Source organism: Rutilus rutilus (genome assembly GCF_951802725.1).
Source record: "Rutilus rutilus genome assembly, chromosome: 9".
Lineage (NCBI taxonomy): Eukaryota > Metazoa > Chordata > Actinopteri > Cypriniformes > Leuciscidae > Rutilus > Rutilus rutilus.
The window spans coordinates 29473340-29500556 of NC_140223.1; the positions used below are offsets into that span (position 1 = coordinate 29473340).

General features: G+C 38.9%; 3 protein-coding genes across 4 annotated transcripts in view; 2 read left to right on the plus strand and 1 right to left on the minus strand.

Moving 5' to 3' along the window:
- LOC311297058 (sialic acid-binding Ig-like lectin 12) overlaps positions 1–27217 on the plus strand; it is a 53717-nt gene continuing 26500 nt past the window's right edge. Inside the window, exons 1-3 of the mRNA XM_084419137.1 lie at positions 1–246; positions 1739–2119; positions 6079–6366. Coding sequence (XP_084275263.1) covers positions 210–246; positions 1739–2119; positions 6079–6366 — 706 coding nt within the window. The 5' untranslated portion in view covers positions 1–209. The remainder of the gene's footprint in view (positions 247–1738; positions 2120–6078; positions 6367–27217) is intronic.
- Positions 17701–22572, plus strand: LOC311296325 (uncharacterized protein). 2 transcript variants are annotated; one of them, XM_084418029.1, is made up of 5 exons: positions 17701–17739; positions 18179–18238; positions 18917–20240; positions 20983–21106; positions 21471–22572. In XM_084418029.1, the coding sequence occupies exons 3-5, from the start codon at positions 20011–20013 to the stop codon at positions 22221–22223; spliced, it is 1107 nt and encodes a 368-aa protein (XP_084274155.1). In that variant the 5' UTR covers positions 17701–17739; positions 18179–18238; positions 18917–20010; the 3' UTR covers positions 22224–22572. The 2 variants fall into 2 exon arrangements, with proteins under 2 accessions (XP_084274155.1, XP_084274156.1); XM_084418030.1 differs by having other exon boundaries at positions 20983–21049; positions 21471–22566.
- On the minus strand, positions 22912–24978 carry LOC311296350 (uncharacterized protein). The gene is made up of 3 exons (XM_084418052.1): positions 24709–24978; positions 24533–24612; positions 22912–24265 (listed from the first exon to the last, which is right to left on the minus strand). The coding sequence occupies exons 1-3, from the start codon at positions 24709–24711 to the stop codon at positions 23299–23301; spliced, it is 1050 nt and encodes a 349-aa protein (XP_084274178.1). The 5' UTR covers positions 24712–24978; the 3' UTR covers positions 22912–23298.

A 27217-nucleotide genomic window follows, 5' to 3' on the forward strand; every position in this document is an offset into this window, starting at 1 on the left:
TCCTTTTCCTTTTTCTCTTCTTGCAAGTAGGTTATTTTCCCAATCCTCTACAGATAACTACTAAAAAGTATGTAGCATGTTAAAGTGCTTTAGAAGACTATGAAAAACTTAAATATTTCAGTTTTAAACTAGAGTTGAACGATGCTGCACATAATAATGGAAATTCATTTATTTAACTTTGGATTTTGTCTTTATATTGACCAAGGAACATGAAAGCACAGCTGTTACTTCATTTACTTTTCCAAGGTATAGTGTCTGTTTTTCTCTTTTAGGCATGCTTTGGTTATGTTGTGTCACAATAAAAGTTTATATGAAATTAATAATATAATTGAACAGAAATGTGCATAAATTGAGGCTTTTTCCAGGTTAGTCTAATTAGTGGAATCAAATAGCACATTCCCAAAATCTTACAAATAGAGGGAAAACTTTAACCTACACATAGCAGTCAAAACCGAATTATAAATTTCGTCTGATTCACACTCACAGGCGTATTCATGTTTTATTCAGGAATAAAATAATATAACGCTATAAAACAGACATTAATATCCTCAATTCAATCAACATTTGAAAGAAACAGTCAAACCCACAAACCAATGTGCAGAAGCATTAGCTTCATGTAAATTGTAAAGACCATGTAAAGTCCATGTAGTGTTGTAAAATGTAAAATTGTAAAATGTAAAGACCATGTAAATTGTGTCTGTGTGGCATTTCGAGGGCGTTGTTGAGGGTAGGAAATACATGTGCCTTCAAGGTGGCGATATCAAAGAACTACAAACAAGATGAATGCTTCCTAAAAACTACAACACACAGATCACCTACTAGTATACAAATTCAGTATAATTGTCATGAATACATAGACCTAAAAGTTTTTAGGCTTAGACTATAAATAGGCTTAGACTATAAATGAAAAGAGTTATTTCTAATTGCAAACCTACTGCGGAAGAGTGAATACATTTTTACTCTGACTCACTGAAGCTGAAGTAGTCAGAAGGAAACTACAACATTATCATCATACTGTTGGAATGCTCTCCCCACCCTCATCCGGAATGCAGAATCCCTGACAACATTCAGACAACTGAAAACTCATTTCTTCCATGAGCACTTAACCTAAAAAAAAAACAAGAAAAACATTTCTTTACTTTTCCTTTAATCCTCCCTTATCGGGCTTATTCTACTCTGAACAATGCCTGAACTTTGTATTTTGAGCACTTCTTGCATTGTTTTTGCCTCTTCACGATGACTTGCTTAATTTAGTCCTAAATTGTAAGTCGCTTTGTACAAAAGCATCTGCTAAATGACTAAATGTAAAATGTAAATTTAAATCATAGACACTCTCGTGACAGAACATGCAGTCAATTTCATTGCTCACCAACTCGAGGAAACAGTACGCCTGCAGGCTTACAGAGGGATTGACACATGTTGGTATATGTCACAACTGACATCAGTTAAATGGTGATCAATGTGCTTTCTCAAGGAAATTTAGTCGAGATACCAAGAGAAGAACGTTTATGTTGAGATCAAAAGACAATTAACAAAAAAAATCCCAATAGTATGGCTTCTTATATGTTTTCCGTAGTCACGGAGAGATGAATATTCTGTCTCAAACTACTACGTTTTGTGTATAATGTCCGAAAAAGTGTACTAACAGAAAACAATAAGAGTGAAATGAAATTCTAAAAATGAACAGCTTCAATGAACAAACAGCCATTAATGACTCTTCTTGACTTTTGTCCCACAGGTGTTCTGCTGTTTGATACTTTAGCATGGGAAGTGAAAATGCCGAAAGACATTCATGGTCTCCAAGGTTCCTGTCTGGTTATACCATGTTCTTTCTCTTACACATCGTATCCACCCAAAGACCCACGTAGAGTTGTGTGCTATCAGTGGGTCTCTAGAGGTTATCCTTTAGTTTATGATCCGTTACATGCAGATGATGTCATTGAGAAGTTTAGAGGAAAAACTGATTTATATGTGAACTCAAGTTGGGATTGCAGTCTGCTGATCAAAAACCTGGAATATTCCCACCATGGAGAAAAAATATATGTATGGATTGACCCTGAAAATGTTGGATGGCGCACCTTTGCATTTTATGATGTCAACTCTACAATCCTTGTCGACGGTATGTAAATTCCCAAATTAACTTTCTTCTAATCAGTTTGTTAAAATAACATTTAAAAATAAAGGCCAGACAATTTGCCCCAATAAGTAAAGACATTTGTACATGTCTTATATGTTTAAAAAAAAAAAAAAAAAATTAATAAACAATATCAATCAAACACTTCATGAAATTAAGGCAACAGATATTTTGTTCAAAATAAAGAAAAAAGGTCTTGAACACTTCCTGGTTGTCTATGGAAGTACAGTTGGTTTTATGACTGTAAGTCATTCTCTTCAAATGCTATTGAAGTTAGAAACGTGTGTACCAATGTCGTATGCAACTTTAGAGATGGTCCCTAAATGTGCGAATATCCAGTGTCAAGCCAACTTTACGCCAGTATTTCAGTGGGAATTGCTTAGCGTGAAACTTTGCGTGTTACGTTCTTATTCTGAGTCCTCTTGCCTCTTCCAATCTAGTACATCCCCAATAAGGTGCGAGTTTGGTCTTTTATATCACTGCATTAGTCCATTAAGCATTAAGTGTCCTGACCGCAGGGGAATCCTGGAGAATGATGTATTGAGGGAATCTCCAGTTCTGCAGCACAGCGCGTGATATAAAATTAAGAAAACGAAACAACAGAGAGAAATATATCTCTACTATGTCATATTTAACGTTTTATCTGTACATCAGCATCGGGGAATAACATTATAATCTCGTTCACAGTAGAGAAAGTTGCTTAGCCTACAAGAAAAGCTGCTTTGAGCAAAACTAACTGTTAAGACTTAAATGTAAACACATCTTTTGTGTCTTTATCAGCTTTTACAATAGGCCATAACAATATATATATATATATATATATATATATATATATATATATATATATATATATGTATATATATATATACTGGCCCTGATCATCAGAAATACTTACCACTTGCTCCATTTCTGTAAATCCGTTTTTATGAATGAATGACTCTCTCACCTGTTGCTCTAGTCTTTGTCAACACTCGCGTGCACCACCTGCTGGTGAGGAAGACTAAGGGGCCGCTCACATATCGCGTCTTTTGCGCGCGCAAGTTCGTTATTTCAAATGTAGCCGCGCGGTATGCGCGCTCATAATGGAAGCGACGCGGTCGCGGTGCGACGCGCTCGTTTTTTCCAAGCGCGTCCGCGCCGCATCGAGATAAAAACATCTCAACTTTTCAGAATGCCGCAAGTGCACCGCAGGTCACGTGACAATAACCAACCAATCGGCTTGCTTACCTTTTCTCCTCAGCAGACAAATGCAGAGCCGTTGCGCAGTAGAGATAGTTTCACGGCAGAAGCTCTGTTTACTAATGCTTTGGCCAACTTTTCTTAAAATATAATCGAACTGGTCCTTGTCCACTCTGAAATAGGTTTTGAACCTCCCATTGTCCAGGCGGAGCTCCTGAATCAGCTGGTGAAATTCCCCATGGTTTTTGCGTTTCTGTAGTATGGGGTGCTCTTTCTGAACTGAGAAAAAAGTGCTATTGATCTGAAAGCACAGGCAAACATGTAAGTAGGAATTGGCAATTTCCACTGCGATATTTTGCTCAAATGAAACTGTAACACAGCCAGTCTGTTTTCTTTCACACACATATTTTTGCTGTTTGCCAGATGAGGTCAAATAAACCAGGGGTTCTTAACCTTTTTGATGTCGGGGCCCAAATTTTACAGTACAAAGTGGCCCAGGGCCCATTCAGATATTAGCACTGTATTGGTTTATTGATCTCACCCTTGGTTTGATTTGTATTCAATAACTAAATGAGATCCACTTGCAGTTTAACAGTTTATTATTCATGTGTATGTAAACCTTCACATACAATTATTCATGGAACAAATCAATCTGCATCAAGAACAAATTTAAAGGCTCAAGTCAGGCACAAAAATCAGTTAGATTTGACAAATTATACTTACAAAAAAATAGAAAATGTTTATAAATAAAATAAAAACAATAAAATGTGTTGCTAAAATAAATAAATTCAAAATAATATTTTTCAAATTAAATAAATAAGTTGTAAATGAAAATTGAAATAAAGTGCAAATGAAAAAAAAAATATATAGCTTTATAATCTGCATAATCTGCATATCGTGAATGCTTAGGCCCCGATCACACCTGACGCGTTTTTTGCAATGAGAGGCGCCTTTTTTCAATTGGTTTCCTATGGCAGCGAGCGTTCTGCGCGCTGTTTATGCGCCTCGCGTTTTTGCAGTTGAAAAAAAAAGCAACTCCGAGCGAATAAAAACGTCTGACATCATCGCTTTTTTTTTCCACTGTCCAATCGCATGAATGGAGAGGCGGGCCTTCCGTTTTAGTGATGAAAGCTACAGTTTCTTGAATGCCCGGAGAGTGCGATGATGGAGGATAAACTTGTGGTGCTCTCGGCCTCTCGCGGGTTACCAGGAGCTTAACGACTTCACGAACCGTAACTACCACAATGTTAACAGAAAGTAAATAAAGTTAATAAAAGGCTGATTTGACGTTTACTTGACTGACAGGACAGCTGTTACAGTGGTCGCCTAGCAACATAAAAAACGCAGCGCATTGCTCGTTCTGTGTAAGGCCGTGTGTCCACCAAAGCGTTTTTACTCGCGGCTGGCGTGTTTTTTCAATTGCTTTCAATGGGAGCACCGCGTTTTTAAAACGCCATGAGCGTAACGAGGCGCTGAGCGTCTTTTTCACGCTGAAGCGCTGAGCGTTCGGCGTTTTTTACTGTGCGCCGAGAGTTGAAAAATGTTCAACTTTTGGTAAAACGCAGCGCTCATCACTGTCACTTTTTACCCAACCGTCCAATCACAGTGGAGGAGGGGCGGGACTAATACCACACTGACCAACCGCGTCCGCCACATGATTCTGCTTGTACAACGTCAACAGATAACAACAAGCATAATAACGGAACAAAATCAAGAGCCAGAGAATTTTAATATAGTATACAGTATTAGTATATAGTATTTAATATACATTTTAATATAAACTCAACACAGAAACAAAATATGTGTGAAATTAGATACTAGTAAGACTTTTGCGGATATTCCGTATCATAACAAGCAAAGTGTCTCGGTCTCAACCGTCTCAACCTTTTTGACGCTCTCGGTCGCTCTCAACGCTTTCTCCGGTCCGCTGGCAATCCCAAAATGCACTGCGCAAGCGTGAAGCTCAACTTCCATAGGAATGAATTGAAAACGCTCACTCCGCTCCGCTCGCACCGTGCCAGTGGACACGCACCGTAAGTGCTGTGCACCTCGCGTTTTCGAACCTGAAAAACGCGTTAGGTGTGATCGGCCCCTGACTGAGACATTAATTTACTGCCACTAGTGGTGGGATGGTGTACTGTAACTGTCTCATGGATAACAGTGGTCATTCTGGTGTCTTCAATTGATAACTTGTTTGGTCCCGCGGCCCTCGCGGCCCACAGGTGAAAAACGTAAAAAAATTTGCGGCCCTCCAGGTGGCGCTCGCGGCCCAAGCGTGGGCCGCGGCCCTATGGTTAAGAATAGGTGAAATAAACCATGCCTCTCTTGATTTGTGCTGATGTGAAAGTCCAATAATATTCAAAGTTTCTGAAATGACAATAATTGTGATTAATAGTCATTATTATTTTTAGCAAAATAATTGTGCATATTATCATTTTGATCATTAGCTATCGTGCAGCCCTACTGTTGGTTATACTGCTGACATGACATGAGGAACTGATTTCATACATCCTTAAAAAATGACCCAAGTTTGTTAAAAATAATTAAAAAGTGGCTCAAAAAAAGGTTACAAAGTTAGTTAAAAAAAAAAAAAAAAACACTCTAGTATCATTTGTTTGCAGAAGCCACTCTGTTTTTATCTAATGCAATGAAATTCAGACATTTTAAGTGTCCAATTACATTTTGGAGCTACTGTATTACATATAGTATATAAAAAAAATATATATAATGTACAGTACTAAGTATAATGTGTCTGTGAATTATAGCAAGTCCACAGCAGCCGAGCATCAATATTTATGGAGGTGAAAGGACGGGTGACAACATTACAGTATTATGTTCGGCTTTCCACACGTGTCCATACAGCAAACCAGACATCATTCTGAGTGGTACTGAAGGAACTGACCAAATAAAGGAGGAGGAGATTAAAGACGGCCTGTGGAAAATCACCCTGACACGCACAAGTGTCGTAAAAGCAGAAAGCTTGACTATTAATTGTTCTGTAACATATTATGGTGGCAAAACAGTGACAGCTACAAAAGACAAAAGTGCTAAATGTGAGTAAACACACATATAAACTGCTTTGTGTGTTATTGATAAGTTCTATTTAAATGTCACATTTGAACCTATTTCAAGATCTCAATTTAATTTCAGGTGTTCATGATAAAATAACGATTGAGCCTGAACTGGCAGAAGTCACAGAGGGCGTCGCAAAGAACTTCACTTGTTCCGTCTATCACTCCTGCCAGAGAGAGACTCCAACCATCACATGGAACTATGAGAACATGCAGATCTCAACGAGGAGCAACACACTTTCTGGTTTAAATCGGGTTACCTATTCCACCATAACCTTTCTGGGTTCAAGAGACGACCATGGGAAGAAATTGATTTGCACTGCAAAATTTTCTGGAGGAAACAATGAAACCTCTGTTGCTTTACGTGTACAACGTGAGTAAATTATCAGCATCATGTATGATGTATGTTGAAGATTCAAATTTCATCGTTTAATGTTGTTTTTTAGTATTATTATTACTTTTCATTAATATTCATAATCAGTAGTATTATGTATCTCTTTTATACTCTTTATATACATTCATAATTATTTGTACTCATTGTATTTTGTGAATATGTGGGAGAGACTTAGGGAGACTTTGGACTTTGAATGTGTGCTGGAGAGACTGAAATGTATATGCAGTGTTTTTCACCAAGCATAGCATAAGGATATACATTCCAACGTTAATGGAAACCATATGTTCCTCTGGTAATGCATGTGTTCCTATGGAGATGTAGTTTTTTTTCCTTGGTCAGTGGTATAAAAAACCAAACCCTTTTGTCTGAAAATCAGGAAGAGATGGAAATGTAGAGAAGGTGACTGAGAAGCTGAATTAAGACCTTCGCTTGGTCCATTGTCTCTTCCTCCTATGTCTTATAAACCAAATAAATAAGAGATCTCTTGGCAAAATCACTGGTGTCTGTTTCCATGAAACCAAACAACAGGGGAAAGCACAATTTTTAAATCAACATATGTGATCTCTCCATGTCTCTTTATTATAGTGGTATCTTATCTGTTTTTTATTTAATAAACTTGATAACTAAAGACATTCCAAATTATGCCTTGTTGTAAAGTTTGCACAAACAGTGCTTGATCTGAGTTGAATGGTTCACAGAATTATGTGTATACAGAAATGAGAATACACTGTTTTTTAATCATAAGAAACAACATTTATTAGATAGTTCATGTCAGATTGTATTGCAGACTTGAAATATATTATTTAAATGTTAGTTTGGAAGGTTTTGAGATTTCTGTATTTCCTCATTTAAATAAATAGGGAGTTCTGTGGGAGAGGCTCTCCCCATGGGAGATTCCAACCAGGAGGGACCTTCTGTCCCAGGCTCGGGGGACAGTCTTTCACCCCCAACCAGAGATCCAGTTCATAGATTCTGGTCTGTTATTAATACCATCCTACACTGTAAAAAAATTCTAACCTCCCTAACTCAAAATTTTCTAGTGACTGATAACATCTAAATTTTTCAATTGGCCCAAGTGAAATTCTGTAAATTATAAAATTAAATTTACAGATTTTCACTTGGGCCAATTGAAATTTACAGAATTTCACTTGGGCCAATTGAAAAATTTAGATGTTATCAGTCACTAGAAAATTTTGAGTTAGGGAGGTTAGAAATTTTTTACAGTGTAAAGGCTAGGGCTCCCTCTACTAGAAAGCTGTATGCTCTTAAATGGTATCTTTTCTCATCATGCGTGAGCAATGTTATCTTAGCCTAGCTTGATTGCCCAGTTGGTTGCCCAGAGTTTCTTCAAGATTATCTCTCAGCTGACTCCCACTACCCTTAAGGTTAATGTGGCCGTCATTTCATCTTGCCACAACCAAATTAAAGGGGTTTCAGTGGAGAAACATGTCCTGGTGTCCCGTTGTCCAGACCTGTCCAGACCTCTTAAATCCTCTCGGGTTAACTCATTCCTGTACTCTCAGTATGGCGGCTTGGGTATTGACGTTTCCATTGCGTCAACACCATGACATGTGTCTCGTTCCCATTCTCAGAGAACCAGGTAATATACATAACCCAGAGACGTATTTTTTATCCTTTCAGCGTTGTGCACTTGTGATTGTGGTGCATTGTGGGATTGAAAGAGTGCACTCGATAATATCCACTATGGTTTCAGACACCACTACAAATGTCTGTCCACTCAAATAGTGCCGTATTTAAGGGTATAGTGGGCGATTTCGGACACACTTCTGGTTTAATAGCACAGTACCTTGAGTAATGAGGCTTGTTACTGTATTTAATACTAATATGTTTTTAGCCTAAGGCTCAAATGTGACACTTCACTAACACCAAAACCAACCATAAATAAAGCAGCCTAAAATGTTTTTACTTATTGTTTTCTACTCATTCTTTTACAGAGTATCAGAAGTGTTCTCCACACAAAGAGTTTTTAGCCAAAACACCAGGCGCTCTTCTGAAATCACCTTGCTGCGGGCGCTTGAGAGCACTTCAGTGGTGCAGTGTTTTATTCAGTTGAGACTTTTTGGTGCTATGACCCGGAATGTTCACAGAAGTGTTATCTAATTTAAATGATTTGTTCCATTGTTTTGTTTGTTGTTGTCGTCTGTTGCCATTGAACAAGCAAGATGTGATGGTTGGTCGTGTTGTATTTGTCCTGCCCTTCCTCCACTGTGATTGGATGGCTGGGTAAAAAGTGACAGTGATGAGCGCTGTGCTTTACCCAAAGTTGAACATTTTTCAACTCTTGGCATCCAGTGCAGAATGCATCATTGTTTTATTCAAGATACCTTCAAAGGAGTGAGCAAATATGAGCATAATGCAGATTGATAGCTAAACATTTTTTATCTTCTTCTCAATAACCTTTAAATCAGATAAAAAATAAAAAAAAACAATCATAAAAAGAACTGGCTAGGTTAGCTGATTACCTTAAAAGTCTATTGATATCGCTCTCAGTTAGTACTGCTGTTAACACTTTTTCCAGCAAGGTGATGCTATGAGACCAGTTGTCCTGTTTGTTCATGTGTCGTTCGGCATAAAGCCTATAGACGCTCAGCACCACGTCACACTGCTGGTATTTTTCAATATGCGGCGCTCCCATTTAAAACAATTGAAAAAATATGCTGGCTTTGGTGGACTCACGACCTTACGCTACTCTCATATTTATACTATTGTTCTGCGCTCATAATTATTAATAAACAATTATACTTTCAGTTCTGTAATATCGATAAATCCCATTAATTAACTCATTAATTATATGGGATCATATGTAATTTTAGCCCAAAATCAGGCGGAGGTGATGCTCAAGATCACAGCGTTGACTCGTTCCTGTGTGGTAATACCGTGCCGTTTCAAGATGGAAAAGGAATATGTCACCGGCCTCCAGTTTCTTTGGGTCACCAAAAATGATGGCTACATGTTCCACACTAATACGGGCAACATCTTAGACAACTTCAAAGGCCGCACAAGGCTCCTGGGAAACCCGGATGAACAGAACTGTACTGTGGAGATGGATAATGTGCAAACTCATGACAACGGGCCATTCTGCTTCACAGCAGAAAAAGAAAACAAGAAATACAGTTTCAACAACAACTGTGTGTTCGTTACAATGCAGGGTGAGGATTTGTACTTATACTTGTGAAAGGTTGCATTTACACCAAGTGTAATTCATTCATCACCTCCCAGAACTAATATAACATCTTTGTGTTTCTTGTTAAAAAGCTTCTCCTGACAAACCTGTGATGTCATCTCTCCCTGAAGACATCGATCCCGGGACACGCGTCACCGTCAAATGCTCAGTCAACCACACATGCTCCTCTCACCCTCCCAATATCAACTGGAGCGTCCCAACAGCCCGCGAAACTATCAGCCACAATCACATGGGTGGAGGCGTCTGGGAAACAGTGTCCGATGTGACCTTCATTCTAACTGGATATGAAGAGAAAGATGAAATTGTCTGCAGTGCCAACTTTTGGGGTGGTAAAACACAGAATAATACTGCCTTCCTGAGTGTTTACCCTTTTGCACGTAAGTTTAAAATTTGTTTACGTTTAAGAGTTTTTTAAGGTGACCATTATTTTAGAACGTATCATCTTATTTCCATGGCGATGCATCATGCTTGTCATGTGACACACCACAGCTACAATATGTCTGTATGACAGATGTATTGTTTTTATTTAGATTTTTTTATTCAAAATAATCACAAACTTGTTAACTATATCATGAACTATATCATCTGATATTCCGAATATAATAAATATGTAGGTGAAATATATGTGTTTTGTTGCTTAAAAACCTTTATAATGTTGATCTACAGAATAATGCACGACGGGCGCCGCCATGTTAGTTTGCACCACAATTAAAGGGATAGTTCACCCAAAAATGAAAATTAGCCCATGATTTACTCACCCTGAAGCCATCCCAGGTGTATATAACATTCTTCTTTCATACGAATGCAATCGGAATTATATATAAAAAAATGCCCTGGCTCTTCCAAGGTGATAATGGGAGTGAATGGCTGTTTGACTTTGGAAGTGCATTAAAGCACATCTATTCATGATTAAAGTGCTTGACACAGATCTGCAGGGGTTAATAAAGGTCTTCTGAAGTGAAGCGAAGTGTTCGTGTAAGAAAAACAGACAATGGCTGTGTTGCAAGCATACCACACTGATCTGCTGAAAGATTTGGACCAAGGTCAGGGTCTTTCCCCGGACACAGTGAATGCACTACAGATTAGCTCTCTGGGCCAGCAAACAAATAGCCGCCGCGATCGGACGAACTCGATTGTGGCAATGGTGGCCAGAGAGAGGCATCTGTGGTTGAACTGGATGACACTGGGGAGAAAGAAAGCTTTTCTTCTCGATGCACCAGTGTTGCCTTCTGAACTTTTCGGCACCTCCGTCGAGATGGTGATGTGAAAGTTCAGAGAAGCGAGGGCGCACTCAGTTGCATTAAATCTTGCATAACACTGTGGTCCGAATCTGCACACTTCCTCACCCCCAGGCGCTTCTTGCATCAGCCCTGAGGCTGGACCTGTGATGAGTGATTCCTTCAATTTAGAACCCTTCTGTAGGTCTGGCGTCGTTTGGTAGCAAGTGTGCTCTTTCAAGCTTTTTATGGTGATAGGCCTCCATTTTGTGAATATCGTTTAGGCCATCACTCTACAGGCAGCAGGTTGAGCTCTGTAGGTCTCCTCCCTTTACAAGAGTTTTTTAGTAAGGTTGAACAGTAGAACTCGGTTCCCTGTTAGACAGTATTAAGGGGTGTGTTAGGTAGGTTTTTTTATAGAATAAAAATAGGGCCCTGAAGTTTCCATATATAGGTAGGCTATGCATACCCTTCCCATAGGCCTCCTCTGATTTAGCGTCGTCAGGCTTATATAGTGGGTAGTGCCAATCTGTGGTAGTGGACAGGTTGGCCTTATTATATGAAAAAATTTCTAGTCATGCCACCTTCATCCGACCATCAAACAGACATTTCTGCATGAGATGGCTTCCTCCCTATCTCGAGTTTTTCTACTGAGGCCACCGCTCTGTCAAGCTCCAGATAGAACCACAAAATCAAGGGAGGCCCTCGTCGGGCCACCTTGATAGCCACCTTATTCTAGAGCAGTAGTTCTCCTCTCACTTTAGAAAGTCGTTTTGAGATTATAGCTTTGAACATCAGACATGTAATATTCGTGTGTCGGCCCTCATGGGGCCGCCTCGATATCTGGCTTAGGCTTAGTATCTAGGATTTTTTGGTGGCGGTCTGCTAAGCATTCTCGCCTCAAGCCTCTCAGTATCTGAGTGTAGGTTCCTTAGACCATCAGGAGATTGTATTCCTGTAAACTAGTTTTTCCTTGTACTGGTCTCCTCTTACTACAAGATTCTTCTGGACAAGGCCCGCCTTTTGCATTAGGTAAAAATGCTTGTGATGTAACAGGGTAGATAGCAGCATAGGTAGCAGGCTACCTTCAAAAAGCATCCCATGCAGATATCTAATGGGCGTTGTCAGGTCTTTCTCTCTAGAGAGTAAGAAGCTGTGTGCTCAGGCCTCCACCCTTAACAGCATTGAGTGTAGTAGCTGGCAGCAAGGCCTTAAGTTGAAAAAGGATTTTTCTTCTGAGCCCCTTGAATAAAATAATTCAAGTCATAAGGTTGAATGCCGTTAGCCACTTACTGAGGCCTCCATTCCCTTGGGTTTAGTAGAGAATATAAATATGTCTTGTAAAATACAAGATAATAGGCCGCGACCCTGATACATCCTTCAGGGTCATGCTGATAGTGCTCCCCTTGTTAGGGTCATTAATTAGAGTACTTTGCTACCCATAGCTTGTTGTTAATCACCTTTCACGACCCAGGCTCAGGTAGAGACAGATTAGTTACTCCCTCCCATTTGGGATGGTTGAGTATGCTCCCTTTGAGTCAAAGCACTGCCCGAACTGATGCCCGTGACATTCTAAGCTGTAGGCCTTACATTAGGCCTCCTCGATCCTCCGGTAGCGTAAGATTGTACTTTCCTTGCTTAAATGTACTTTCCTTGCCAGAAATGTCTGTGAGAACACATAGGCTTCTGAAGGCTAGCTTTGCTAATATCTTCACTATCAAGTAGTTAGGCCTTCCCATTTGTGGCCAAATTTTTCTGAATGGTTTCATGCATATAATCCTGTTAATAGTGTCCTATGTGAACATGTTCTGCATTTATTTTCCCCAGGTTTTTTTTTTCTTTCTTGAAAATCATATTTGAATGTGCGGCAACTATAGTTGCCGGTGGGCAAATATGTTGTATGCACCCCCTCAATGTAAAATATGAATAGGAGGAGAACATTTGGCATTTATCTCAAAATAACTGCTTTCAACAGATCAATCTTAATTCATAAACAAATTTATTATGTATAAAAGTCGAAGAACATTTGATGCAGACCCAAAAAAACTGCATCTAGCTTATAATCTCTTGAATATGAAAACACAACAAACAACAAATCCATTTGCTTTAACCATTGTGCGCTGTTGAGGGTCTTTTTGACCCACATTTCTAACTTTCATTCATGGGGATAACATGGATAATTTGACATGGTTTAGTGTAAGATTTTTGCCCATCTTTTGGAAAATGCTGTTTTAAAAGTAACAAATTATCACTTTAACCAGTAGATGGCTGCAGAGCACCACTATATGCTTTTTGACTAAATGAAAGACATCTTTTCACAAGTTTTTCCAGTTGTATTCATATCTACATATTATGAAATCACAATTATAATAATAAAAGTTACTTTTTGTCAAAGTTTAGGCACTTTTTGTACTGAAAAAAAAAATCTGTTTTTCAGTAATGTTATATTATGATTAGAATCAAATTAATTTAATCAATGGACAAAATTCATCCTCAAAATCAGAAACAACACAGAACACACAGACAGAAATGAAGTGGCACATTATATGAAAAACAGATGTTTGAAATAAATGATAAACTCTAAAAACTCCAACTTTTCTCTTTGTAACATCCTGATCAGGTTTGATTCTAATCATAATGTAACATTATTGAAAAACTGATTTTTTTTCAGTACAAAAACTGCTAAACTTTGACAAAAAGTAACTTTTATTGTTATAATTGTGATTTCATTATATGTAGATATGAATCTAACTGGAAAAACTTGTGAAAAGATGTCTTTTAGTTTGAAACTTTTAGTACTTTTAGAGCTCTGCAGCCATCTACTGGTTAAAGTGATTTTTTTTTACTTTTAAAACTGCATTTTCCAAAATTTGGGCAAAAGTCTTACACTAAACCATGTCAAATTATCCATGTTATCCCCATGAATGAAAGTTAGAAATTTTTTTTCTTTTTGGAGAATTTTTCTATTCTTTTTTTAAACATTTTGTGGAGTAAAAATGTCCAAATGTAGAGTAAAAACATTCATAAACTGAGTAAAATTACATTTGTTTAAAATATATATATATTGTTACAAAATTACATTTTGTTGCCTGAAGTCTCTCAGACCCCAAATAGCCTGACTGTAAACCGCAAACGAACAGCACACAAGGGTTAAAGTTGTGGAACATAGTGCAGAACAAAGTGCAGCCATAACAGGGCATTGTGTATCAAAAAGCTAAATGAAAATAAATAAATACAAATAAATAGAATGAAGAAAAAAAAATATCTATATAGAGATGTCATTTAAAGGGTTAAGTTATGTTTATGCACTAAACAAGACCAATGAACTTGATTTATTAACCTATTAACACAGTATACCCCATTTTCCCATGATATATGTACTTACAAGGCATTTGCCCACCGGCAACTATAGTTGCCGCTTGGACTTTTGACTAAGTATACAAAAAACTATAGATCTCTTGTAAGATTTGTTTTGTTTGGATGATTCTAGAGACCTTCATGATTATGTAGATATATATATGTCAACAAAAAATACTTATTAGTAGGGCCGGGACTCGATTAAAAAAATTAATCTAATTAATTAGAGGCTTTGTAATTAATTAATCGAAATTAATCACATTTTAATTGCATATAAATTAGGGCTGTCAATCAATTAAAAAATAATTGTGTTGAACATGTTATTGAAATAATGTTCAAATGTTCAAAGGGTGAGCATTGAAATAATTGTGCCTAGCAAATAATCAATACAATACAATTGAACATTATTAAATTATTGAACATTATTAAATTATACATTTGATATTAAACATTAAATTATAAACATTATTTACACTTGCTTTACAGGTTTTTAACATTACTTCGAAAATGCTGAAATTTAAAGTTTGAGATGTTTTTCATCTGTTTTAGAAAGTATTTTTAGACTTTTGTTTTTTCAGAATAAAACTTGTTTTACAATCTTGAGCATGTGTTACAGTATATTTTTATTAAATGTGTTTAATTAAGCCATTGCTGCAAGTAATTTGACAGTTAACAATATTTTAATGTACAGTTAATCACAAATTCAGTCAGCATTGTCATGACTCATTATCCCATGACGAAAGGTAATACGGTGAAACAACGTCACGATATCAACGTTGATTCAATTTGCAAAACCGAAGCATAATTCATCATTGGTTCAACAACGTCGACATACAATCTTTATTCACCCATATTGAAAGAAGAGACGGTGAAACAACGTCACGAAATCAACAATGAAACAACGTCACAATTTCAACGTTGATTCGTTTTGCACAATCGAAACATAATCCAACATTGATTCGACCTTGGTCCCTTACGTTCACCGGTGAATCAACGTTGAAATGCCGGCTGTTTTTTTATAAGTAAATGTTCCAATCAATGATCCAGGCAGCGCCAGCGCGTTCTCGTCTCCCTCCTTCACTTTACAGTCGAATTGTGGCTAGAACGGCTCCAGGTTCAAAGGTCAATACGGAATGGATTAATCTGCGTTATTTTTTTTAACGCGTTATTTTGTCTCAGATTAATTAATCGAAATTAACGCGTTAATGTCACGGCCCTACTTATTAGTAACATGAAAATGACCTTTCTTTGGGAGGGTTTGCCTTCGCTATGCTTCCTGGAAGTAGGGGTAGGAAGTTGACAGCCTCATGTGACAGGGAGGAAGTGAATACCTTTTTTTTTTTTTTTGAAATCCTTTATTTGGTTGTTTGCTTGCATGTCATTGAGAAATAAAACATGGACAACCTCTAGAAAAATACTTACAAAAGGAAAATGACAACTATGCACTGCGGCAACTATAGTTGCCGGTGGGCTTAAATGGGTTAACAGGCCTCCTGGAAGGTGGCTCCCCAACGAGTTGGATGGGGAGCAAAGGCATTAAGTATTACGTTGCAGGTCCTATGGAACCTCCCTGATTTTAGTCCACAGCCTGGTCAATACTTATCAAGTTGAGCATAGTGTTCCACAATATATCTGAGGATCGCTCTGTTTGAATACCTAACTCCCTAAGTTTGGTCGGAAGGTCAAAGGACTCTTACGAGGCCTCCCTGTTAGATCAGCCCTAGAGCTGGAGGCGCCTTCCCTTTTTAGGGTCCCTTTTAGAGTGCCCAGCCTCCACATGGCTTTGGAAGCACTGTGTAGATCCAGGATCGAGTAGAGTCACTCCCCTCGAGTTGAGTCACTCTCTATGATCCAGTTTGTGAGTGAACTACAGCCATTAATTGGAGTTTTTCACTATTGGATTTTGTGAGAGACTCTGTTTAGGAAACAGACAGGTTGTTGGCAAGACTAGGTCAATAAATTTGACCAGGTCAGCCTCCCTGGTGGCATGTGGGGTTGACTTTATGTTCCCCTCAGAAAGTGACTGGACGGGACTCCTTTCGGACCCCTGGCCATATTCCCTTAAAGGAACCCCTTCCATGGAAGTTGTTGGTTCCAAGCATTTGAGTGGCCTCGGTAGGCCTTTTGTTGTTCTGAGGTCTCTTTGAGGCTTATAGCTTGGGCACTGACCATAGGGAATAATGTTACTGACAGCCTTTATATGACCCGAAGGGGGAGTGTTTCTTGGCATTTTCACTGTAACGGCCATTTCTGACGTTTCTGTCACAAGCCATAATTGGCATGCACTCCCCTCAGCATGGTGGGATTGTACATCGTTCCCCATAGCGTCATCAACGCAGTTCAAGTTCCCTTTCGAAAGGGAACATCTAGGTTACGACTGTAACCTCGGTTTCCTGAGAACAGGGAACGAGACACTGCGTCGCTAGCCATGCCTCGGGGATGCCTGCTGAACAGTCCCTTTAAACAATAAGTGGATGACATGTTCTCTAGGCGCCCCTCTTATACTTCTGGGTCGCACTAGTAGTGATGTCATAGGCTGTCACTGGTCAATATCGATTGCCGTGATTGGATAAGCTTTTCAGACTCCATTTCATGTGGAGGGCGTTCCCCATAGCGTCATCAGGGAACAGTGGTTACAGTCGTAACCTAGACGTTTTCAAATTATAATACAAAGGATTATTATTGCTGCTTCCATAGACTTTCCATAGCTTTAATATGTACTCTTTGCACTTATGTGTATTTAAATGTCTGAAACCTTAAATAAACATTGTGGTTGAAAACACTGAATAGTTGCGATATGTGACAATTGCTGAGTCCGTCTCTGGCTCAGCTTCAACCAACGCACAAAAGCACATTTGAATTTAGCAGTTGATCACGCGATACACTAATTCTAATCAAACCGGTGTGATCATACGCGTCAAAGGAGTATAAACTGATACAGTAAGAGCCAAGATGTTTTGGATGATCTTTGATTGTATATGTAAATGAGTTTGGCTTGTGCCTGTTAGACTAATCCATTTTGTAATATGGCTGATCAAATAGAAACTTCATGCACTTCATTAATCCTTTTACAAACAGGTGTTCAAAGGATCAAATTGAAGACTTTCGGGCTTTATGCTATTGCTCCATCACTTGTGTTCATCCTCATTTGCATACTGGCTGGAGTATATAAAAGGCGTCAGGTTTGTATGTTTTTTGTTTGTTTGTTTGTTTTTACTTTTACTAATCCTTCAGAATATCTCTGTCTCAAACCGACTAGTGCCACCAAGATGTCAAAATCGCATGGTTTCTGCTGAATTTTCTCTCTTTTCTCTCATACCCAAATTTGGTTATCTTGAGATTAGGGGGGATGGTTCCACCTCAGTTTGAAAGTTTAAATCGCGTTCTGGGGTGAGAAGTGCCAGTACGTAAGAAAAAAATTGGGTATGCTAAAGATTAAAATATAGAAATGCTGTTACTCCACCACACTGTCGACACATTTGACAAATGTTTTACAGCTGTTTTTGCTCACTGAACAAAGGAAGTATTCTAAAATAAAATAAAAATATCTTCATAAAATTCATAGCCTCACACATTCTTGCTTCTAAACATCACTCACTGATGAAACTTCTCTTTTCACAGGCCAAAAAACACATGTACAGTGTCTCAAACATACAAACCTCATACGTCATCTCCAAAGAGGTACAGTGCATTTGTGTCTTTCAAGGTTTAAACCCATTACACAGCATAATGTTACTATTAAAAATGATACTCAGTCTATTAGCAGGTTGTCATATTAAAAGTTCCTGTGCCACTTCAATATCCCTTTAACCTAAAAGTCGCCATGATAAATGGAGATATACTGTATATATCTTTTTTTATTATTATTATTATTCTTTTTCACCATGCACCTCAGTGAGCCAAAATTCTAATAAGAGAGTATATTATTTACTTCTACCATCACTTTATTAAACTGTGGTAACATATTCAAATTCTAAATGCTGCCCATATGTTATTAACTGACCTCTGTGTCCGTTTATATATATATATATATATTATATTAAGGGTTATGATTATGAGGCCAATTACACCAACATGGACAAACTCAACGTGTATGGAAATGTCTGATGATAATATACAAAACAAAGTTCAACACAGTGTTTTTTTAAATGCTCAAAATATGCTCAGCTGATTATATACTTTCAGAAATATAATCACTCTCTGTTTTTGAGTCTGTGGCATGTATTGTTTTATCAATGCTTTCCAAAATGTTTATATGAGAATATATCTGTTACGTTCCACGTGTGTTTTTGAATTTTGTATGTTTTCTCTTTTCTTCTTGTGCTTTTGTTTCTATTTGTTTCTATATGTTATTCTTAGGTTATGATCATTGGCTGTCCAACAGATACGTGACACCACAACGTCACACATCAGAACTGACGTTCCACCAATCTGCTGGCGTTCCGCCGGTTTAAAAGGCCCATTGACAAGGAGTGAGGAGATCAGTGCCAGATCTCAGTCCACACCCGTGCCTTCAAGCTGAACTGTCTATCGAACCATGATCATGTTATTGTTCATGTTTATGCGGTGGTTTCGAAAGTAACACACCTTCGGGTTTGTTGGTTGTTGTTGCTGCTAATGTATTAGTACTGCACTGTTCTGAGAGAATGCACTGTTTTAGCGCTAGATCACTCAAAACTCGTATTAAGTGCAGGTGTGTGCGTGTGACCAATCCCTGGGTTAAACGTGGTGTTTTGTAGGTAATAACCACTTAGCATTAGCCTGGATGCCAGCCGAACTTAGCCCCGCCCACAACATTTTTAAGTCGGGAAGTTCGGTCTGGACCATAGACTGTAAAAAATATGGACAAAGCGTCTGTGACGTCACCCATAGACTTTCTGAAGAACGGTTTTGAGGCCGTTTATGGGGGGTATGGGCGGCGCCATATTTCAATAGGCTTGTTGCATAAATAGAACGTTCGTTATTTCCGGGTTGTCACGGTAGGCCGCACGACTTCCGGTTACGTCGATGTATCCCCTGTCAGAGCGAGAGAGAGTCAGAGAGAGCGCGATAGTTTAGTTAGACAGCAATTATGAGTTTCTTAAGAGTAAAAGAAAAACGAATTAAATTTCAGCGTCAATCCAGACGATCGTCTTTACACTGTTGTGTGCCGATGTGTGGAAATTCGTCGAAATACAATGGAACGATTAGTTTTCATCGCTTCCCTGTGGATCTTGAGGTGAGATCAAAGTGGCTAGTCAAGATCCGCAGGGATAGCTTCACTCCAACTGAATGCACTCGTGTCTGCAGTTGTCATTTCTTTTTTGAGGATTTTGTAACGACGACTGGGGGGGGAGAAACGACTGAAGAAAGGCAGTGTCCCTTGTTTGTTTGCCTGGAATGAGTTCAGCATACCGGCACCTCGGCTTAATGTCTGGCAACGTCGGCCAAGGCCTCCTTCCCCTGACCTACCGATGGAGTCTGACAACGAGGTGGTCACAGAAAAGGAAGTAGTACATCGTGATCACGCCTACTGTGTCACCCCCACTACTGCACTTGTCACACATCAGCTGGCAGATGAAAACGAAGCCCTGAGGAGGAAGGTAGAGGAGCTACAACAAGAAGTCCAATCACTGGAACTACTGTCTCGGTTTGGACTCCAACACCTCCAAGGATCCGATGAGGATATTCGTTTTTACACAAGGTTGGTCCATGCAATTATGCAAATATGTAGTAGCCTAACTCTGTGTGTCTGGGTTGCAGTGGGGGTTATAGTACTGAAAATCTATACTCAAGTTAAAGTACAATTACTCCCTTAAAAATGTACTCGAGTAAAAGTAAAATTTCCTTTTTGAGAAACTTAAGTAAAATTTGAAAAAGTATGTTGTTCCATTTTTACAAATATTTTTATGATGTGCTGGAAAGTGTAAAATAGTTACGGTTTAAAACAGCAGGAATATGAGAGTACACGTTCCTTGAAAAACTACTTTTTTACTCATGTGCGTTACAAGTAGACTGAAAAAATTATTAATTGAATTTACTAAAAAAATGTATGGTAAGTGGTTGCACACAATTGATTTTAGCTACATTCAAACAAATGTATTAAGTTTAACTTATTTTAGTTCAACTTAATGCATTTGTTTAAATGTAGCTTAAATCAATTGTGGGCAACCACTTACCATACATTTTTTTAGTAAATTCAATTAATCATTTTTTTCAGTGTAGTTCCGTTACTACCCACCCTTGCTGGGTTGTGAAGGCTGTCTCCAGGGGCGCAAATTGCTCTTAGTCCCCCTTGTTTAAAGCAACACTAGCCCAAGCCTCACATACAGCTCCATACACGTAGCATAGTTCTGTCAACAAAAGCCAGAAGTCAATAACATGTCAGTCATCCTGTTGTATTATTATGAACATAAAGTTCTAAAGTGATTATAATTTCATTGCAGATTTACATCATACAAGCATTTCCAGGCCTTTTGGCAATTGGTGGAGCCTGCTGCAACAACTAAAATGGTACGGATCACCAGTGTCCATGATGCCTCCAAAGAACCTAGCCTTCTGAGACCATCAGTAAGTTATGTTGTTAGTCTTAAAGGTGCTATAAGCGATCTCACACGTTTTTTAGGCCAAAACATTTTTTTCACATACCGCAAACTAACCTCACTATCCGCTAGCTGCCTGTCCCCTGAACACACTGTAAAAAAACACAGTCTCTGCAGACAGCCCAGCCTCCACAAACTGCAGCAAAAACAAACGCCAACCGAGATCGCTTATAGTACCTTTAATATTTGTTACAGTTTACTTGACATATCTTGACTGTCAAAGGCTCCAGTATTAATCAAGGGTGTTTTCAGCTGATTTGTTAGGGCAACATACAATAATACTACAGTACAAGTTATTTCTAGTGTGTTATGTGTTTTTTGTTTTTTAACAGAAACTAGCACCGATAGATGAGTTACTGCTTTTCTTGATGCACCTTTCTGTGGGCCTGCCTTTGAGGGACCTAGCCAAACGATTCGACATCCATACCACCACAGCAAGCAGAATAATTACATCGTGGACACACTTCCTCTATTATCTACTGGGTTCCATCCGCCTGTGGATACCACCAGAGGAAGTAAAGGCTCATCTACCACCTGAGTTTGCTTTGTTCCCAGACACACAAGTGGTGCTTGACTGCACAGAAATCTTTTGCCAAACTCCCTCTTCTCTTCTTTTGCACAGCGAAGTCTACTCCCAATACAAGTCACACACCACTTTCAAGGCCATGATTGGCATTGCACCTCATGGTCCCATCACCTTTGTGTCATCTTTGTATGCAGGTTCCATGAGTGACCGGGAAATTTTTAAGCAGTCAGGAATAGCAAAACTCCTCACACCAGAGATGGCCATTATGGTTGACAAAGGCTTTCTTGTGGACAATCTCTTTCCTGGAAAGGTTTACCGACCTGCTTTCCTTGCAAGAAACAAACAGATGGCCAAAGAGGATGTCCAGCAGACACAGTCTATTGCCCGTGTGAGAGTGCATGTTGAGAGGTGCATCAGGCGAGTAAAAGAGAACAAACTGTTTGATAAAGAAATACCTCTGTCAGTGTGTGGGAGCATTGACCAGTTGTTCACCGTCGCTTGTCTCTTGGTGAATTACCAAAATGGACCACTGGTTAAGGCATGGGCAACACAGAAATGAATGGTCTAGAATTTTTATGAATCAGTTTACAATCAGTTCCAATTTCTTTGTTCAAGTTTTATTGTTCATTTTTACGAATCTATACAAAACTTGAACTGCTACTGTATATGTTGTATGTTTACAAACATCCACAAATGTAGTGATGTTATTAATTGTTCATTTTTAAAAATCTATACATATCTTTTTATATGCACTCACACACACTTGCTCATTTGTTATTGCTATTCATTCCATTTTGATGGTCATGTATTTTTACCCAATATGTAATATATGTAATATAATTGTTCATTTCTGTTCTGTTACAGTTAGTAATAGATGATTGGAATAAATTATAACATCTTAAGACTCCAACATTTCTCATTGTAACATTTTGTTCAGGTTTGATTCTAATCATAATGTAATATTATTGAGAGACTGTTTTTTTTTTTGTACAAAAAATGCTAAACTTTGACAATTTCTTTATTTTTGTTATAATTGTGATTTCATAAATATTAAGATATGACTCAAACTGAATCCAACTTGTGAAAAGATATCTTTCAGGTAGTCAAATAGCAAATAGCATAATGGAGCCCTATAGCTGTAACGTCTAGGGGTAGATGAAGAAGGCGAACTCGAAGTACAAAAATAACCAAGGTTTAATATTCCAACAGGCAAACAATCCAACAACCAAAACTGTGTGTATGAACACAAACAATAACCGGCCAGTGAACAGAGAAACAGGGGGAGCTTAAATACACAGAGATAATGACAAAGACAACAGGTGACGGTGATGGTGATGAGTGAAACACAGGTGAAGGCGGTTATAACAACGATGATGATGACGGAGGATACTGGGAAGTATAGTGCTGAGAATACAGATGGTGAATGTGACAATAGCCATCTAGTGGTTAAATTGTTTTGTTTTTAAACTGTATTTTCCAAAAAAATGGGCATAAATTTTACACATCTATACAAAACTGATTTATTTTTACAAATTTATAAAACCTGAACTGATTAAATTTAATAGATTTACATACAAAACTAGACCTGATTTACTGTAAATTATTCTAAGAGTAACAGTAAATAGTAACAGTATCTATTTCAAACACACAGCCATGTAAAAATAAAAAAAGAAGTGATCCCCCTTCTCCCTAATGATTTGTGCAACCTCTGCATCTTTGTAGATTCTTTGGATGACCATGTCATCCTCTGCAAACACCACAAAATCACACCACTCCATTCCACTTATTAGAAGCTGGCCTTGGACCTGCCAGTAGTAGCTGTGCTGCCGTTTTAATTGCATTGTGTTGCCATGCAACTTCAAGTACTTGCAATCAACATAGCTCTTGCAATTTGGGCATTTAATCTCAACCAAACCATAGGGAGGGTTTTCGGTTGGGTCAAATACAACCCCGTCAGGAGAAGACCCTAACCAGGGGGCATCGGGGTGGATGATAAACCCACAGGGCCAATAGTTTGTGTTCTTGACCCTGCAGTACTCCTCAATGGCAACAGGTTCAAGTACCAGGCCCCTCTTCATGGCAGCAGTTTGAACAGTGCCCTTCAAAATCCTCTGAGCGAGCTGCTGTGCTGTACTCTCACCTCGAACATGGCACAGTTCTCTAAAGTGTGAGGACGTTAGCCGTGGTCGACGAACCTGATGCCACTCTGCAGACAAGCTCTGGTCCCGTGTGGAAGCCTCCACCTGTCTGGCCATTTCAATACTTGTCTGCAGGGACACCAGATGAAGCTGTTGTTGTTCACTGCAAACAAATTGACAGGTTGTAGGCTCCAACCTGTAATCAGCCAACGGCAGAAGTGGAGGTGGAGGTGCATCTGAGTGCAACTGGATGGTCCTGGTGGGTGCTACTGGGTGCTGAGAGGCGATGGCACTTCCCTCCTGCACTTCCCCTAGTGCTGACTGGACTAATGGAACATCAGAACTAATGGCCATGGTGGTGATGAGTGGCGCCAAGGTCGCAGGGAAATCACTATACACCTCAGCCACTTTGAGCATGTCCACATCTGGCAGTTCTCCCCTCAGTGCTTTGTAAAGTGTGCTCCTGTGTACATAGTTAGTTAGTTAGTAGTTAGTATACTTTATTGTCCTTTTTCAGGAAATTTGTCTTGGATACACAACATATACATACATACAACATATGCACACACAAACCAATAAAGAGCTAAAAGTGTTAACAGCATCAACACTCCCTCTTCCCACCATATAGGCAAATTGAAATGGAACATGATATATGTTTCAAATGTTATTTTATTTTCATATTTTAATCATGTTTTATCTAAATTATAGAAATAAGATAAAACATTATTACCTTACACCATTTCCAACCGTCTTTTGCTTGGGTTTGGCTGACAACACGACCATGTCTCTGACCCGGCCTGGCTTCACACCCTGTTGATAGTAATGGTCTTTAATGAAAGCAAGCTTTGCACGTGTACCAATTCAGCTGACTGACTACACTATGAAACAGTGTGGTCTCAGACTTACCATAGACCTTGGCTTGTGCCAGCGTTGCTCTGTTTCAGTGCAACTAAGGACAGGGGGTACAGCACTGATCTGAAGCTGAGAGTAGTGTGCTGTCTGATAGAGCAGTGCAACATTGTGATTGCACAGTGCCTTACCAGCCACACATGAACACACAGCCTCAAACAGTTGCACCGGGAATGAGTGCTCAAGTGTAATCTTTAAAAAAAAAAAAGAGAGACAATTTTACAAACTAATCATATTACAGATAACCATTACCATCTTAAATATAGTACAGGCACAGGAAATGGAAAAAAAATCAACATTTCAGATTGTTAGTCATGGTAGGCTTAACCATATCATATTAGTCATATTAGTTAACAAATGACCAAAAATAGTCGTTTTTAGTTCTGTTTTTTTAAACATTATGTTAGTATTACATATGTGAGATGTTAGTAGGCTATTACAAGTCAAAAACGTTACATGAATACTGAACATACAGATAACTTAAACTTCAACTAACTTACAACTTAACTTACAACTTAAAGGGATAGTTCGCCCAAAAATGATATTTAAGCCATGATTTACTCACCCTCAAGCTGTTCGAGATGTATATGTCAATCTTTTTTCAGACGAACACATTTTCAGTTATTTTAGAAAATGTCTTAGATCTTTCAGTGGTTAGAATGTGAAGCAATGGGGTCCAGCTCGTTGAAGTCCGCAAATGTGCATGCATCCTTCACAAAAGTAATCCATCCGGCTCCAGGGGGATAAACGAAGGCCTTCCGAGGGTAATCCGTGCGGTTTTGTCGTAAAAATATACATATTTAAAACTTTATAAACGAAAATAACTGGCTTCCGGTCGCGGTCGACGCGCGTTCACGGAGATGGATGCTGGCATATGACGTACGACGTACCGTAGGAAGCGTCGTGACGTAGAACGAACGTAGAGTTTTGTTTTGCTCTGCTCTCTGGTTGCGCTGTCACGTTCGTACTACGTCACGACGCTTCCATCTCCATGAACGCGCGCCGACCGCCACCGGAAGCCAGTTATTTTCGTTTATAAAGTTTTAAATATGTATATTTTTACTACAAAACCGCACGGATTACCCTCGGAAGGCCTTCGTTTATCCCCCTGGAGCCGGATGGATTACTTTTGTGAAGGATGCATGCTCATTTGCGGACTTCAACGAGCTGGACCCCATTGCTTCACACTATAACCACTAAAAGATCTAAGACATTTTCTAAAATAACTGAAAATGTGTTCGTCTGAAAAAAGATTGACATATACATCTCGAACGGCTTGAGGGTGAGTAAATCATGGGCTAAATATCATTTTTGGGCGAACTATCCCTTTAACACACAAACTTAAATTATAATATATAACAGCCGTCACAACCAGTTCCTGGGGTTTTCATGTGGGCTAGGTTAGATATTTGAGTGCTACTTTCTGCCGAATTTACTGATACAGAACCTATCCTAGCGACACAAAATCCCCAGGACATGGTTGGAGCAGAACTGGCTGGAACAACTGAACTATCTTTGATCCTACTCTGAGGTCGTGAGGTTTCTCATTCTTCCTCAGTGACCTATGGCAGGTAGCGCGGACACTCACTCTCCCTGTCTCTGGCTCTTTGTTTGACACTGAGTTAAGAATAATGTCATGTTATGATCAAAACACTTAAAACAAGATAATATTCGTCAGGCTCATTCAATGTTTAACGTTACCGGTTAGCAAGATAGCTCATAGGCTAGACTAATACAAAGCATAGTAAATTAACTTACCTTCGTAATTGTCAATGTAGCTGGAAATATACATTTTAAACCCCTTCTCCCGCTTGCTCTTTGGGGCTGATGTTGAGGATTGTATAATCCTATGTACATCGTTTACGGTTATCCTTGGCAGGTCCTGCAAGCATCGTGTGTAAAATTCCATCTTCCTCGTTTTACTAAAGTTGACGTTAACGTTCTCGCTCTGACAAGCAGCTGCTCGCTGTCAGACTCGCTCTGACAGGAGTAACCGGAAGTCGTGCGGCCTACCGTGACAACCCGGAAATATCGAACGTTCTATTTATGCAACAAGCCTATACAAATGTTCAGAAAGGATACAGAGGTGGTATGATGTGTTGTGTCAGATCATGGCCGAGATGTCAAATTTCAGGAATTCCACTCGGCGCAGCCTATGCTCGTTATCAGCTGTCAATCGAGCTGTCAATCACGCCCTTATTTGTCATACATTTTATATCTAAATACGATCTAAACTAACGAGTTAGAAAAAAATTCACCCCCATCACAGTTGTCAGGCACTCGGAACCTATCGAAAAATACAATAAAAGTCCATGGGACCAACCTGTAAAAACATGAATTTATGCTGTGAAAACGGACATTTTAACATGGGGGTCTATGGACATTTGCTCCCTTTTGGGACCTGCCCCTAGCGGATTTTCGATGTATTGCAGTTTTTCGCACTTCCGGGTAGGCTTCATTTTTCAGATTAGAATGTTGCCGCTTGGTCTGGACTCGATCCGTTGAG

Excerpts from the sequence above, each read along its gene's own strand:
- LOC311296325 (XM_084418029.1), top strand. The coding sequence starts at position 20,011 with ATGGAGTCTGACAACGAGGTGGTCACAGAAAAGGAAGTAGTACATCGT. Across the intron at positions 20,241-20,982 it reads GATATTCGTTTTTACACAAG|ATTTACATCATACAAGCATT; the intron begins GTTGGTCCATGC and ends ATTTCATTGCAG. Across the intron at positions 21,107-21,470 it reads CTAGCCTTCTGAGACCATCA|AAACTAGCACCGATAGATGA; the intron begins GTAAGTTATGTT and ends GTTTTTTAACAG.
- LOC311296350 (XM_084418052.1), bottom strand. Across the intron at positions 24,266-24,532 it reads ACGGTTGGAAATGGTGTAAG|GAGCACACTTTACAAAGCAC; the intron begins GTAATAATGTTT and ends CTATGTACACAG.